Below are 17,425 nucleotides of genomic sequence, written 5' to 3' on the forward strand. Positions count from 1 at the left end.
CTCAAGGAGATTACTATCCTGAAGGAACCTCACTGGATTGAATGAAACTGGGGATTCCAGACACAGTCCGAGAAGCTTCCACGAAACAGGATCCCTCTGAAATGAGAGATATGCACATTATACGCCAGTAATGAAAATAGACAAAAGAATAATGAATTCGAGGCTGCACTGAGGGTGCCAAAGGAGTAATAAAGAATTAATACGGCCGATGCAAGAGGTGCACGGACATTAGACAAGGGAGATTTCTGGCTTTCTCTTTAAGAAAATATTACGAGACAAAGCGTGACTGAAATGGGGCTCTTCCAGGGCACTTTACCTTAGCAGATTTTCCGGCGCGTGAGAAGGCAGTCCGTGGATGACTTGCGATTTCGAGGGCGAGTTTCTTCCACGTGGTGCGATGCAAGGGCTTCCGTAAAGGGGCAAGGCGAAGGGGACTCCTCGAAACTCCAAGCAATGGCGTGTGGGCTCGAGGAATACGGTTGAAGGGCACGAGGAAAAGTAAACTTTGGAAAGGGCCACGTGGTTAGGATGCAAGGGCATCGATGGGGCCAGGTGTTGGGGACGTCTTCACAAGTTCACTCCATATCTTCCAGCCCGCGTGTGTGTGAGACCTCGTGGGCTTTTGCTTTTATCCCCCTATAGGGCAGGGGTGCGCCCAACACAGATGTTTGACTCATTGCACCTGCTGCCCGCAGGGAGGTTTTGGCCTGTAGGAGAAACACCCAAGCCAGATTACTTTTGCCTCGAAGGAAAGATCTTTATCAAAAATGGGAGCGCCTTTAATCTTTTAAACCCTTGTTTTTTTAAGTCGATAGACAGATGGTCTATCGATCGGCCGGCTGGCAGTAAATGAAACACAACAACAACCAACAACAACAAAGGAGGGGGAGGGGAGGCAATTTGCTGGCAATTCTTGCTAATCATAATACCTCCCCATACAAGATGATGTACATACCTCCTTCCGGTGTGTGTACATCGATATTCAAGAATGAGCGGCAAATGCTTTACGTTACTCTACATTCTGCCTTGCAATGAACTTTACTCCTAAGGGTTTTATGAAGCTGTGACGTTACTTTTAATAACACATTGGGACAATTTTCATTAACAGAACGCAAAGTGGTTTAAACACTTGCAAAAGAATAATTACTTTAGATTTGGTTACCCACTGGTAACTTTATAATGTGACTCGAACAATTGTGAATTAATTAAGATTATAGGACCACGTATATGAGGCTATGGCCAACAAATGAAAAGAAAGGTTATTGTTCAAGAATTAAAATACACAGTTACTTAATTTTAGATAAAATGCATGCGGTTAGTACAATCTGCCTTGAAGAGGCTGTGTAAATGAAAAACAGCGTTTATTTTTGTAAATGACATCCCCTTTTTACGCGATACTGTAATGACTATACAAATTCGCATTGATAATTTATCTTCGTTTTAATGTGCTTTGCTCAGCTATCGTTCAACGCGAAAGCTGAGGGATGACCCACACGGGAATTTGACAGTCGTGTGCGGGCGAGAGTATTCGCGAGGTTTTAATTCGCTAACCTTAAACTCGCTAATTTTATCGTCCACTGCCCACTAGTACTCCATGTTATGACGGGCGAGCAGACAAAAGATGTGGGGTCTTAGGACAAACAGAGATCTTGGAAGGAATGGAAGGGAAAAGGGATAATAATAACAAAAGGAAAATTAGCAAGACGTCACGAATGAAAACTTGACCGCATATGAAAGGCAGGACACGTCCCTCAGAGCTTACAAAAGGGCATTTAAATCACAAGGGCAAGAGTTTATGACTCGCGATTCATTAAAATAAAGATAACTAAATGACTAAAAGAAAGTAAATGATATTGGCAGAAGAGCTAAGGGAAAAAGAGTGAGGTTTTATTGTGTTAGGCGGGAATTTATCGTCCTTTGCCTATAAATTACGGCCGGACTATCACTTCAGTCCCAGGGCGAGGAAAGTGCACCCGGGCGCGCGACTCCTTCAGGAGGGCTGACACGCACGCCCGGTGCCAAGGTATGGGCACAAGGGCGTGCCACTTCTCACTCTGTTATTCTTAATGATTTATACATTGTGTGGGGAATGGTATCCCGTATTTAATTGCCTCTTGTGGGGATAATTTAAGGAAGATTAGTAGAGGATGGTAAGAGATAGCAGTTCCTGAGGAACGGAAGAAGATAGAGGAGGGTCTGACATCCCTTCTGGATTAGGGTGCCAAGACCTTCGAAGAATGAAATGGTGGCACAGGTGCCATGGGGAGCTCTAGAGCTCTTTGTAAATTACCTGGAATGTCCCACGCCCGTGGTAATTTCGCCTCGAGCCTTTCTCAATGGGACAGTCGTCCTCGGCCGGGAAGCGGAGGGCCCGCGACCGGAGGGCGGCACGGGAGTACCACCTGGGCCTGCTGATGCGACAGCTGGCGCGGGAGTGTTCCGGGCGGGTTCTACCATGATCCGTCGCGGCTCTTGTAGTTCATCGGCCAAGTGAGATATGGCAGAATCCTGACTTGCAATTGCGTCGGCGGCGGACTGAGGCAGAGGAGGCGGTCGGGGGTGGCGTGAGCGGCTCGCGGGTAACGTTGACCAGCTCAGGCACGGGTTGCGAGGCCGCACCTGCAGGTGAGCTTCCGCGGTGGTCGGGAGGAACCGTCTCTCTGACCGGCGCTGGTAGCGGTGCCAGGCCGGGAAGAGAGGGGGTCCTGAGTTGGATCCCGTGAATGGAGATCGGGCGTGGCGCTCTGGCGCTGGCACTGGGGCAGAGTCAGGGCGCTATCAGAGGTTTCTTGGGCTCATCGGTCAGGACGGACGAAGCTTGGCCCTGCTCGGGGCATGCAAGTGGCACCGGCAGGAATTTGGCATCTCCTGAAGGGAGATTTGATTGGGGCCCTGGCACTGGCACTGAGGCAGTGCCGGGCACTGGAATGGGATCGGAACCGATCGAGTGGGCCACTGTACATTGTACTCAGGGGCACTGGTGGGGACTGCACGTCCTCCTGGTACCCAGGGGCGCCAGTCTTGACTGAGGGAGAAGCGGGGAGGATTACTCGCGCCCAGCGAATGATTCGGGAATGGGGACCCCTAGATTGTCGTGATTTCGGTGGGGACTGAAAGTCCTGTCCCAGGATGACGTCATAGCCTCCGGGAGATGGCTTGCTACTGCAAGACTGCAAATTTTGGATTGGTGAGGTCTTGTGACTCTCAATTGGACCGTAGGGAGTATCATTTTAAATTCATTTATTCCCTCGATCGTGACGAGTTTTCGTCTATTGACGATAGCTCCGTAGGGGAACTCTGTCCCTTCGGATGAGGGAGATTTGTGCGCCGAGTCCTCGAAAGCAGTGACTTCGCGCGGGCTCGCTACCTCGTGGAGGGCCCACGTATACAGGCCCTTGGCGGGAGGGCCTAATGACTTGGGATCTGTGACGGCCAAGGCGGCGGTGGGAGTAGTTGATTTGTTATGCGTGGGCATTTTGCCCATGCGGAGAATGGCCATAAACCTTGCACGCCGTGCAAAAGGTCTGGCTAAAAATCTTTCAGCGCTGCCTGTGGAGAGGCGCAGGCGAGGATATTTGTCGGTTTTTCCGGGAGAGAGGAGCCGGTTTCTTGTTCCGGCACTGTTCGAAGGAGTGCCCCGTTTTCTTGCAATAATGGCAAGTTAGGGCTTGCCAGTTCCCATTTTTGTGGGAAATTGAACCTCCGAGGAGGGACGGGGATTTATCTTCCGCCCCATGGATCCTTCTTGAGGGTGGTGGGTTTCCCACATATCTGCTATTCGGCAACACTCGGTGAGTGTTGCTGGGGCTTTTTCACTATATGAGTGGCGAGGGCAGGAGGGCGTAGCGCGGAAATGCTCAATTTAAACCGCTCGAGTACCTCGGCGGTGTTAGTGGCTCCTTCGGAATCGAGCCATTTTGTCAGCAACGCTCGAATGGTACGCCCAATCGGACCAAGTCTGGCCTGCTTCTCTGGGCTGCTCTCCAACGTCTCTCCACCGCTCGGGGGTAATCTCGTACGCCTTCGTAACTGCTTGGCGTCACGGCTTCCCAATTTCCCGATCGTCTGCGGGAAGGACGTGGTAGGCAACGAGCCTTTCCGCCAGGAATTTAGTGAGAACAAAGGAGATTTCTGTGGGGAGAGATCGCAGCACTCCAGGACTCGTTCGGCCCTTTCAAGCCATACTTCAGGTTCGGACTCTGTCCATTTTGGCATGAACGAGTGAGCTTGGCTGAGGGCACTCATTCCCGCGGCAGGGGGCGGGGGGGTGGCGTGCTGTCGTTCTAGCACCTGGAGCTCATGGGCGCGTTCTCTCTCTCTCTCCTGCTCTTGGGCAATTCTGTCTCTCTCTCTCTCCTCACGTTCTCTCTCCCTCTCTGCACGTTCTTTTTCCTCCCGTTGTTCTTGAGCGATTCGTTCCCTCTCCCTCTCTTCACGTTCTCTCTCCCTCTCTTCACGTTCTCTTGCTCTCTCCGCCTTGGCATCGTCCACTCGTTCTTGAACCCATGCTCTCAGATCTTGCCCCGATAGTCCCATGTCCTTCCCAGCGGACATGTAGAATTTGAAATCCTCGTTTTGTTGGGCTCTGGTATTAGCCATTTTGAAATAATGGTTATATGATATGTCTGAAAAGACTCAGGTAGTCTGAAAAGACTCAATTGCAGGAATCTGAAACACTCAATGGTTCAGACTGCAGGAGAATGGATCTGTCTGAATAAGACAGGTGATTAGTAAGTCTGAGGAAGACCTTTTTGTTAAAATTTGATATGTCTTGGAAAGACGTGGTTGTTCTTGGCGAACGAATTTTAATATGTGTCTCGGAAGGCGTAGTTGGATTTTGTCACGCTCGGACTTGGCGGCTGTAGCGTGAAGTTAAGGAGAGTTGTTCTAACGAACTAGAATGATCAGTCCCGTAAGGGCTTAGATGTGTGTGAACTACACTATATAATGTCTCAAAGGACTTAATTTTGGGTTCCAGCAGGAATGAGAATTCTCGCCACGTGCGACGTAGAATTTTTGTATGAGTCTCTGAGGACTGGAATTTGGAGAAATTCTCGCCACGTGCTGACGTAGAATTTTAGGGTCTCTGAGGACTGGAGTTTGGAGGAATTCTCGCCACGTGCGACGTAGAATTTTAAGGAGTCTCTGAGGACTGGAATTTGGAGAAATTCTCGCCACGTGCGACGTAGAATTTTAGAAGTCACTTAGGACTTGGAATTTGTGGAATTTGGAGAATTCTCGCCACGTGCGACGTAGAATTTTAGGAGTCACTTAGGACTTGGAATTTGTGGAGGGAGGAATTCTCGCCACGTGCGACGTAAATTTTAGGTCACTAGGACTTGGAATTACGATTCGTCCTTAGGACTTAGAAATTACTAACAGGAAACCAAAGAAAAATGTATGCTGGGAAATGAATGGGAAAAAAATGCTACACACCACGCGGGCCTGGGCGGGGTGGGGCGGGTGCAGGTCGTCTGGCCAACACCGGAGGTATTTTTAGATTCTGTGTGAATGAACCCGTATATTTATATACCGTCTGGGATTCAGGAATTTCCCAGTCGTCTGAGATAACAGTACAACGGCCTAGTAATTTTCCCTATAAGCGGAGTTTAAATTTTGCTTTCCTAACACCTAACTCGAATTCTAACTACACTGAGAGAATTGTCAGCAATGCAAGCTGACTTCGTCGTGTCCCACGTGGGGATTTATTCGCGCCTAAATAACAGTTCGCTAATTCGAAATGCAAAATTTATCACAGAGGAATTTATTTCGCACTATTCCTCGAAGCAAGGATATGGCAAAGATTTTAACACAGGAATTTTCGCACTATTCCTCGAAGCAAAAGATATGGCAAAGATTTTAACACAGAGGAATTTCGCACTATTCCTCGAAGCAAGGATAGTTAGCACTGGTTATTTCCTAACTACCTATCCTGAAAGGCATGCATTAACAATCTAATACGGCGGTTCTTTTCTCTCAGTGAATACATGCGTCCTATTTCTAATTCTAGGAACAGTCACGATTGTAAAAGGTTTTGCTAAGATTAACACATTACTTACGTGGAATTTTCTGGATCTGTGTGCTGGTTTTACACAAAGGTTCGTAATTGTCTCGTACCCAGCTTAGCTTTGCTAATAGCTGATCTGGCAAGTTGCAAATGCAATAAAAAGCAACACTAGGGGAACTGCAACTGCAAGAGAGATCTATGGCCAGGTCGCCATTTTTACGTTTTTCCGTGGTTTTAGTTTTGAAATATGCTCTGTGAGACAGGTAGCAACAATTTAAGGTAATTTAGCCTTGTGATTCTGACTTCGTGGGTACGGGAAAACGTAAAAAAGGAAAACAAAGGAGAATTTCATATGAGCATAGGGCTCTTGTTACTGAGGAAATATTACGTAAAACACGTGGGCAAATTTAAAGTAGTGTATTCACATAAATGATATCAGTACAGGGAAAGAGGAACTCAAGTAGATTACTATCCTGAAGGAGATTCCTACTGGATTGAATGAAACTGGGGGATTCCAGACACAGTCCGAGAAGCTTCCACGAAACAGGATCCCTCTGAAATGAGAGATATGCACATTATACGCCAGTAATGAAAATAGACAAAAGAATAATGAATTCGAGGCTGCACTGAGGTGCCAAAGGAGTAATAAAAATTAATACTGCCGATGCAAGAGGTGCACGGACATTAGACAAGGGAGATTTCTGGCTTTCTCTTTAAGAAAATATTACGAGACAAAGCGTGACTGAAATGGGGCTCTTCAGGGCACTTTACCTTAGCAGATTTTCCGAGGCGGCGTAGAAGGCAGTCCGTGGATGACTTGCGATTTCGAGGCGATGAGTTTCTTCCACGTGGTGCGATGCAAGGGCTTCCGTAAAGGGGCAAGGCAGAGGACTCCTCGAAACTCCAAGCAATGGCGTGTGGGCTCGAGGAATACGGTCGAAGGGCACGAGGAAAAGTATACTTTGGAAAGGCCACGTGGTTGGGATGCAAAGGGCATCGAATGGGGCCAGGTGTTGGGGACGTCTTCACAAGTTCACTCCATATCTTCCAGCCAGCGTGTGTGTGAGACCTCGTGGGCTTTTGCTTTATCCCCTCCTATGGGGCAGGGTGCGCCCAACACAGATGTTTGACTCATTGCCTGCTGCCCAGAGAGGTTTTGGCCTGTAGGAGAGACACCCAAGCCAGATTACTTTTGCCTCGAAGGAAAGATCTTTATCAAAAATGGGGCGCCTTTAATCTTTTAAACCCCTTGGTTTTAAGTCGATAGACAGATGGTCTATCGATCGACCAATACAACATAAATGAAACACAACAACAACCAACAACAACAAAGGAGGGGAGGGGAGGCAATTTGCTAGCAATTCTTGCTAATCATAATAATATATATATATATATAATGTATATATATATATATATATATATATATATATATATATATATATATATATATATATATATATATATATATACATACATATATATACACAAATATATATACATATATATATATATACTATATATATATATACATATATATATATATATATATATATATATATATATATATATATATATATATATATATATATATATATATATATATATATATATATATATATATATATATATATATATATATATATATATATATATATATATATATATATATATATATATATATATATATATATATATATATATATATATATATATATATATATATATATATATATATATATATACATACATATATATATTATTATAAGTTATAAGAAGTCGTTGCACAGCTGGCCCTTAATTTGCCCTTAGTTATCGAGAGTAGAATCGTTGCTGCAAAGTTGATCCCAGTTGACCTAGACATCAAAACAATTAAAGTTATCAACAGTTCGATCTGTCCCTTTTCTTTACCTGAAACAGACATTTACAGGGCACGGTCGAAAAGTATGAGGATGAGAGGCTGAGTGCCAAATCCTTAAGCAGCTTAGCCCAACTAAGCTGCTTAAAACAACCTTTCTAAAGGCAGATTAAGCTGGCTGAATTGTCTTTCCACAGGATACCTGGAAAGATACAAGCAGATGGCCGGGACACCTGGATGATGACACATCTTGGGCAATGGTCACCATACGGACCCAACATCGGGGCCCCTACTCTCGGCAGATGCCTTAAATGGAGCCAGGACAGGGAGATCTTAGCAGTCGGCTGTCAGTAATGGCAGTTAGCAGTTAGCCAGAGCAGTCGTATGCATGTGAGAGGTGCTGAGAGGTCCCTTTCCCCCCTGTCCACACCCGACTCTAGACTCGTTACCATCTCTACAGTCATCCTTGAGTGGATCGTCCAAGTGATAGTGTGCCGTGCCATACGTGTTATTGTCCCTCTTCTTTCTTCGCCAGAGACCCACTTCCCCTAAGGTAAAGTATGAGTGAAGACTTTTCACTCACGATAGTTTGCCATTAAAAGTGTTTATTGAGTGCCAGTATTCTACCTCTATCCTTGTGCCATTTTATCCAGTGCCATTGCCAATGTTCTGTGTTCCAGTGTAAAGTGTTCATTCATTCCTCGAGTCCTTGGCACCATCAGTGCAGCCTTGAGTCACTGTATGTGTTATATTTTCCTTTAACTGGCGTGTAATGTTTACCTCTCTATTGCAGAGTGCCTTGCTGTGGACTCATCTTGGACTGCGCCTTGCCATCATTCAAGACTTCGGTAGAAAGATCTTCAGGAGTCGCAAGCCTCCTAATAATTCATTTAGCCATTTTCCTTTTGATTTCTTTTGTAAATATAATTACTTAATTTAACCAAAGTGTTTATGTAACATTCCCTCATGAAGTAGAACCCTAAGCTTATTGAATCATCCCCATTTTTCTTTTCTTTTACGATTTCCCTTAACGTAAAGTCAGATCTCCAAGGCCAACTTGAAGAAAGATCCATTGCCGGCTTGTAAACCATTCTACAAATCTAGAAATCCAGGGAAATACATAAAAATATATATAAATATATATGTATAGTAGACTGGAGATGTTGGTGCAAGCAAGCCCAAGTATGCATCAAGAGAGGGTGACAAGAAGATAGCCGGTCATTAATAGGTAACATTATTTACCGACGTGTTTCGTAACTTAGTTACATCTTCAAGGCTAAAAGAGAAAAGCAAATAAACTGAAAATACCCGGAATAAAAATAATGACCATAAGATTTTCAACTAACTTAAAAATACAATAAAACAAGACAATTCCAAAAAAGCACCTGCTTACTAAAGTTGAAAACAGAATGACGCGAAAAGGAAAGGAAAGCTGCGAAGAAAACATTTCAAGATACAATTGGGCGGAGGAGGTATGTGAGTTCAATTTGGGCACTAACTGCTTAATAAATGATTCTCAAATGGGTAGTTTGTGTAAACAGCTAATTTGGCCCAAAACAGAGAAGTCAGTATAATTAATATTCGCATTACAAATTTTTGAGTGATTTCTAACATTAGACAATTCTGGGTTGGACGATCTGTAACATGCACGATGACTAACACCTTTATGAGAATCTGCTCTGACTTTAAGCAATCGTTTTGTTGATCCAACGTAAGTCCCCAAATTACATTTCGGGCAAGTATCTTTATACACAACTGAGGATTGCTTAAGTGGGCATTTCCCCAATTCAGAAAAAGTTTCCTGCTTTAAATGTTAAATTAATACCAAAGAATCCTCTGACCATTGATTCATTTTTTACAGTCAAGGATCGTCTCAGCCCCCTCTTCACATCCAATATTGTATATAAATACAGTCGTCCGTGATGTGATCACAGAACATACATGGGATGTACAAGGAGGCTGTTGAGGGTACGAATTGACTCTCATAGAGGCTTAAGCTACCATACAGGATGCAAGTTATCGAATCCAGAGGCCTCTAACATCAAAAACCATGCTGTATGGTGCAAAACAAATATCAGAGATGAAGATTTTTCAACAGTAGGGCGGGTCTCCAACCACCGCGATCTAACTACCCTCGAGTCTATTAACTGTTCCCTCGTTAAATACTCAACTGTCGTCAACTCAGTTATATGTTGCCTAGCTTTTCCTTTAGGCATATTTTCTGTATTCTCTTAGTGTTATTCTTTCATTTCGTTTGGTGCGTCGGTGTCTTGGTTCCCTTGGCCTATATCTTTTGTGGTCCTTTTTTTGTTTTATGTTCATTTATATCCCTAATTTTAAAGCTGCATTGCCATTTTTTTTGTGAATTTTAAATATTTTATTTTTTTTACATTTTTTAATACCGTGATTCTATCTGCAGTGCAAATTATTTAATCTTTTAGCCTTGAAAATGTGACATGTGTCATGAAACGTCCGGCAATAAATTTGTAAGAATGGAGTCTTCGTTTCCCTTGTTCTTTGAGGATGTGTATACACGTATCTAAACACACAAACAAACACACACACACACACACACATATATATATATATATATATATATATATATATATATATATATATATATATATATATATATATATATATATATATATTTATACTGCACATCAAAGCTTCAGGAGGAAACTCATTTCCCCTTTGATAATGAAGTCCTTGACAATTCCTTCACCTCTGACTGCTACGGTCGTTCTAAAGGAAACGCAGCCAGGGCCAACCGTGACATGGATTCACGCACGATGGGCGTAAATTGGTTAATTTGTGAAGAATCACAAAATAGAGGGAAAAGTAAGCTGCTTTTTCTTGCGCAAAGATCGCTTGACACACCAGTTTCATAAGAATTCTGACATACTTTAATGTTAATCAATTATTAAAGATTTATCTCTAGATTACAGGATCAGAGGTCATCCTCAATTTACTAGTGAATTTCTTCCTAGTATCATCGTAAAGATTTCACTTATGATGCAAATTTTGCACTGCAATACAAGTATTTTCAAAAATTTCTATTTTAAAGTCACGGGGTTGGAGGTTAGGCTAAGATGATTCCTAATTGTTTATTTTTAAATGTCTTAATAAAGATTTCTCATGCAAAGTGAACGAAAGAATTACAATTTTAAAACTGACACCTAGGAGGAGAAACCTGGCTAAAAGAATACGACTGTAAGTCTCTGTGATGATTCAAAGTACTGCTCCTGCTTTTATACATCAATACTTCTCTTGCCTTTTCGCTGAAATGGATGACAATCACTTTTAACTGGCAAACTTTTGCATGTTCTAAATCTACAGTCTTTTTGGCCTGGGCAAGGGGTGTTTCTTTTAAATCTCTAAAGTTATTGCTCTAAAGCAAATGGTGATCAAACCAGGATTGCTACCATTAATACTACTTTACTTTAATATACTATAGTATAATAGACGTACTGAATTTTCCGTTTCTTATCTATCAGTATATTCAACTTGCTACTATGGCAGTCTAGTTGAATGTGTGCTAGCACAGTTTTCAGATCTGGTGTCTGTAATATTTGGGCATTTCACAAAGCAAAGTCTTCTGCTCTTATCGTTTGCTACCCTAACTTTGTAAATGACGTCCTAAGATGATAAATCGAGGGTCAAAGTAAAGAGCGACTACAGAAAATAAGACTATATTTCTTTAGTTACAGTTCTACCTTTTTCATTTACATTTTTGTCTTTCTTATAAAAAAAAATCTGGCTCTGGTCATCCGCGATTTGGAATCAAATTATTCTTAGTGATGATGGTTGTGGACGATGGGTTGTCAGTAGCTCCCATATGCGCTTTCGGCATATGGGAATCCGTAGGGCAAAATATCGCCATGACCAAATGCTAATGGAGCAGCTCCTCCATGGAGAAATGGTGCTGCGGGAGCACCTCCATAGATTGGTGCAACTTTGTGGACAACTGGAGCAACCTTATGAACAAATGGAACAACTTCATGGACAACTGGAGCAACCTTGTGGACAACTGGAGCAACCTTGTGGACAACTGGGGCCACCTTGTGGACAACTGGGGCCACCTTGTGGACAACATGAACAGGCTCATGTACAACATGGGACACCTTATGTACAACAGGAGCGTGGCTATGTATTATGGGACCAACGTGATCAATAGTAGTCAGGGGTCCAGTGGAGGCAGGGAAGGTGGCATAGGAGCGCCTGTAGCGATAATGAGAACCATCTGTGACATGTACAGGCAAGTTGGTACCTTCAACACGGAAGCCAAGCTTGTCAGCCACATACTTCTGAGTCTGGACCTTTCCATAAGGATCTACGTAACTGAATGACCCACGAACGTTTCCATAAGCGTCTCTGGACTCATCGCGGCTGGATGTCCCAGCGTCGTACCCGAAGGCATATTGACCCAACTCGTCCTGGGAGTGGTACTGGGATTTGACAGGTGCGCTGTAGACTCCAGACTTGACATGGGTCACTGGGCCGTGAGAAACTGATACTGCAGGAACGTGTTTGTGTTGTGATACAACAACAGGAGCTACAGCATGATGAGATACAGCAACAGGATGAGAAACAGAAACTGCTGGAGATCCGAGATGCTTGACAGTCAATTCAGGAACAGCAGCGTGGTGGGTGACAGTTACTGGAGCAGCGTGAGCGAAAGGTACCACTGATTCATGATGGATATGATCAACGGGCACCTTATGGATACCAACGGGATTGTAGTCATGCCCATGTACCACGTTGGTGGTCAGGATCGGGACAGGGTCACCGGTGCTGTACACAGCTGCCACAGCTGCCAGAAGGTTTAAGACACGCTGTTGACGGGGATAGAAAAATAAGTGATAAAAAAAGAGGAAATCTGACATCCTCCAGACGGAGGAGAAATTATAGGAAATAATTTGCTGCCACGGGATTGCTAAGTTTGGAACACTATCAATAAATGAATTTAGTATTTGTACAAAATGCAGTCGAGTAATTACTCGTGTGGATCTAATGTTGCTGGTTTCTTTAAGACGAGCATAATATCGAGTTAGAGTATAATTGTAAGGATTGATTACCACAACGTTCCTGTTATAACAGTAAAAATAATACGAGAAGTTGGAATGACTACCGCGCTCAGACATCTGTGCTCCTGCATCAACTATCACGACAAAATTTAATTTCACAGATGAAACAAAATATTGCTTTTAGTATATCCATAGAATATATATATATATATATATATATATATATATATATATATATATATATATATATATATACATATATATATATATATATATATATATATATACATATATATATATATATATATATATATATATATATATATATATATATATATATATATATATATATATATACAATACATATACATATATATATACACACATTTATATACATATATTAACATTCCTCAAATTATCCTCAATTTAAAAATTCAACCAGGAAGGGCACAAAAATATTTCCAGAATCGAATCTGAAAGCATTTTTCATTCTTGATAATTACATTTCATACATTTGTCAAAAACATTTGAAAGCAATAGACTGATGTCTGCCTTTTACTTATTGTTCTCTTCTGACTTTGCGTGAGCTTCCAAATTCTTTGAATATGCCTCGCTCCAATTTCTCTTTCTCATTTATGAACAAATTCCTCGGGCCAGCCTTGGGAGTTTAGAAATTATGAGTCTGGTTACAAGTGTTTCCCTGTTTTATAGATTGTTACAGTGGTTATTCTAGTACTGCAAACATATATATTTTGGTGATTTAGCCTAAAGCCTCTGTATGAAACCACAACAATACTTAACTGGAATCCCAGCAGTCTATAATGAATTCTTTACAAGAGTAAATTACTTGTGACTTGGAGCCGGCTTAGAATTACAACAGCTCTGCCTTGTTTAATAACACCGAAAAGTTAACACATTGCTGTTAAAATGCTTACACTATTTTTGTTAAGCTTATAAGCTGGCCCTGCTAAGCTTCAGATTCACTTTCATTAAATTACTGAGCAATTTCTGTCAAGCTCCTATGAGGTTATAAACCTATTGTTAGTATTCTTATTAAAGTATTAGCTTATTCATAAGTTACTAAACCCTATTGCTTAATCAATAAGCCATTTGCCTGAAAGACTGAAATACTGGACGTCTACGATAAAACTTCTAAGCTTTTCCAATTAAGCCGCAAAGCTCTGAAGTAAGCTTCAAGGGGAAATTATCATTTATGTTTTTTTCTGTAAGTGGCCGCCCCTCCATCTGCCATCAGACTCTTGAAGTTAAACAGTACTGAATTTCCTGAGATAGATAGTCTTTAAAACTTTCCGAAAAATATTAATGGAGAAATATTGAATATTAAGAGCAAAATTTGCTTAAAACTGTAACACAATTGCCTAGAGAGAAACTGATAATTATATCGAACAATATTTTTGCACTAAAGTCAAACCTACGATAATCATCGATGAACTTAAACATGATCTTGATGAAGGAAATAATTACATTATTGCTTTCTTGAAACTTCATTTAGCAGTCGATGACTCAAAAAAATGAATTTTTAAATGCTGGTTTACTTATAAATGTACTTTAATAAAAAGAATCACTGAATATCATTAAAGCTGGAGATGAATGAGAATATTACAAAGGAAAACTTTTAAAAAATGGGAATTATTTTTTCATGGAAAAATGAAGATTTCTTTAAGGAAAACTATACAAAATAAGATACGGTAAAGCAATGAAAATGTAATGCTCTGAGAGATGAAAAAATGAGGAAGATAAACAGGAACAAATAATGGAAATATTTTGAAAACTAGTGAGCAATCATAATATGACAGAGGAAAACTGAAAAAAATAAAATTTCTGCTTGAAAACAAGTTTTGAAAACTCTCCAAAAAGAAAACAAGAATAAGATAAAAAAAAAAAAAAAAAGAAAACAATCCAACTTAAAGAACTCACGAAAGCGTTCATGTTGCCGGAGCCGAGATCGTTCCAAAAGACCCACCCAGGAGAAGGGAGCTGTCTGACGATGTCCCGCAGATCCCGGCGGTATATAACGCACCCAAAAGGGCGCCCTCTCCTCCCACCCACCACTTCTTTCCCGTGGGAGTAAACCTCCCCCGTGGCGCGTAGCATCCGAGACGCCTACCAGCCGTCCAATCGAGAAATTCCCTAAATCCTCGATTTTTCCTTCGTCGTGACTAAGCATTCCGCCCGTGAAAACGCCCACATTCCTCTAAGCTTGGCTTTTAACAGCCCAATCATCAACACAGTCTCCAGAAACGGCATCGCTACTTTAGATAATGGTTATGACCCCACAATCACACTACAAAGACGCGAATACGAACGGACACACCCTTAATACTGCTTCATTCTCAAGCTTCTCCCCCTTCCCCCACACCCCCCGCCCTTACTTCTTGAGAAATGTGAGGAATTATCCAGGAATAGCAGTGCGAATGACAGGGTATTAATAACGTCGGACTGATGGAAACTGTACTGAAATAGTCCGACCTCGAATGACTGATTAGTTCGAGACGGGTGAGTTAAAGGTGTCCTTGTTTTGTCCTTGTTTTTGTTTCATTCACATTGTTCTTTTGGTCAAGCTTTGAAAAGCAATTACACCAGCGACTGAATCTTAATCTATGCAAGTAAAAGAACATTACTTCTTTCAACAAAATGATATTCATAGTGATAAAATATCACTATTATTTACTTGATAATCCTACAACTAATTTCTCTCTCTCTCTCTCTCTCTCTCTCTCTCTCCCCCTCCCTTCACATCAGATATATTATTTCATTTTTAGTCGTCTTTTATTTTGTGGATTAGTGCAAAATTTATTTCTGTTGAAGCTGAGTTTCATAAAATTATTCTTAGCTGGCGTAAATTTCTTAGCTAGAATGACTTTACTAATTTCTGTCGCTGACACTTTATACTCTAATTAAACGAATCTATTCAATAAATGTATCTCTCCCAAAAATAATCCTTATCTTAAAGACAAAAAGGAACAAAAATTATCGCAGGGTGGTTGATCAAGAATTAGTTTTCCGGGTAGAAATATGTGGCAAAGACAAGGCAGAGAGAGAGAGAGAGAGAGAGAGAGAGAGAGAGAGAGAGAGAGAGAGAGAGAGAGAGAGAGAGAGAGAGAGAGAGATTTAATACTATAAACTGGCGACACAACTTTTTTGGTTACAGGCGCAGAGAGAAAGCGAGAGAAAACTAAAGTGGAAGGTTTAGTTAAGAAGCCTAATCAAGCGGCTAATAACGAAAAGGGAAGAAAACTAACATGTCAGAAGGCAGTTTTAACTAATTAACACGAAAAGACAAAATACAAAAAACTTAAAATTGGAAAACTAAAACGTGAAAATATAATTATAAATATTAAGTAAAAGTGAAAAGTGAAAATAAAATCACCAAGGTCAATGATAATCATGGAAAACGAAGAAAAGAAAGAAGCATAAGCAACGAACGGTGAAAAAATCTAATTAAGGTACATAAATATAGCAAAAAAAAATTGAAAAAAATACTGAGGTCCTTTACGTCACGCGGCATTGTAGGCGACAATGATATATCTTAAGAGCATTATCAATCAATCTATTTAATATCACCAGAGGTAAGGATACACTGAAGGACAATATCTGCTATTTAGCTAATTTCATCTAAGAACGAGATAAACATCTCTTCTTATGTAAGTTTTCACTTATTTGTCTTTGTGCTTTCTACACTGTATTCTCACTTGAATAATAATAATAATAATAATAATAATAATAATAATAATAATAATAATAATAATAATAATAATAATAATAATAATAATAATAATAATAAAGAGCGAAAAAAACCACACGATGTTGTCCGAATTCAGCATACCCTTACGCTAAATGTTAAGAACTGCTGCATTAGTTTAAAATTGCCAGAACACTTCAAGACCAATTTCCTTAAAAAATAAATGCGAAATCATGACAAAAATGGCCTTGAAATTTTCCAATTTGATGACGGAGAACTTGGAAGAACCGTCTTGATATTCATGAGCTTCGTCAGTTTTGTTCATCATTTGCCGAAAGTAAAAACAATGTTCTTTCTAGTGTTATTTTTCTGCAGTTATTTTCATACAAAATATGAGGTATAGGTAAAAAACACAAAAATGAGATGAATGAATGAAGAAATCACGTTGATGATCAAGTCATCACTTTTTTTTTTTATCATTCATAAGGTATTCTTTTGCCAATTGTACAGATAATAGTAAGTAGAGGATAAATTGTAACATGTCACGTTCTATGATTTTGTGAAAGACACTTTCAGTGCCGCAATTCAGCCCATTTGTCAAAACACAGTAGCATTTACGTGGTTTTCGCCATGTAGATTCTATTGAGTGAGCGCACTTACGCTACTTTGCAGACTGGTTATTAATGTTGCAAAGTGCTCACTCCTACCTTGATCACCACATATATTCCAGTAAAGCCTGTCCACAATACATGAAGAACAAATATGTAGGTCAGCTGACGAAAATATTTATAAGTTTGATATACGTAAGACTAAAGCTTTTTTTCGTAGACTTC

At 40.9% G+C, this 17,425-nt stretch overlaps 2 protein-coding genes across 2 annotated transcripts in view; both read right to left on the bottom strand.

The window, feature by feature from the left end:
• LOC136825205 (uncharacterized) overlaps positions 1-17,425 on the bottom strand; it is a 197,278-nt gene that overhangs the window by 24,817 nt on the left and 155,036 nt on the right. The window lies entirely within an intron of this gene.
• On the bottom strand, positions 11,581-15,268 carry LOC136825516 (uncharacterized). The gene is made up of 2 exons (XM_067082089.1): positions 14,828-15,268; positions 11,581-12,697 (listed from the first exon to the last, which is right to left on the bottom strand). The coding sequence occupies exons 1-2, from the start codon at positions 15,002-15,004 to the stop codon at positions 11,687-11,689; spliced, it is 1,188 nt and encodes a 395-aa protein (XP_066938190.1). The 5' UTR covers positions 15,005-15,268; the 3' UTR covers positions 11,581-11,686.

Source organism: Macrobrachium rosenbergii, chromosome 37, assembly GCF_040412425.1.
Source record: "Macrobrachium rosenbergii isolate ZJJX-2024 chromosome 37, ASM4041242v1, whole genome shotgun sequence".
Classification (NCBI taxonomy): Eukaryota; Metazoa; Arthropoda; class Malacostraca; order Decapoda; family Palaemonidae; genus Macrobrachium; species Macrobrachium rosenbergii.

Coding starts and splice junctions, on each gene's coding strand:
- LOC136825516 (XM_067082089.1), bottom strand. CDS start 15,004: ATGCTACGCGCCACGGGGGAGGTTTACTCCCACGGGAAAGAAGTGGTG. Junction 12,698..14,827: donor CCGGCAACATGAACGCTTTC/GTGAGTTCTTTA, acceptor CCCCGTCAACAG/CGTGTCTTAAACCTTCTGGC.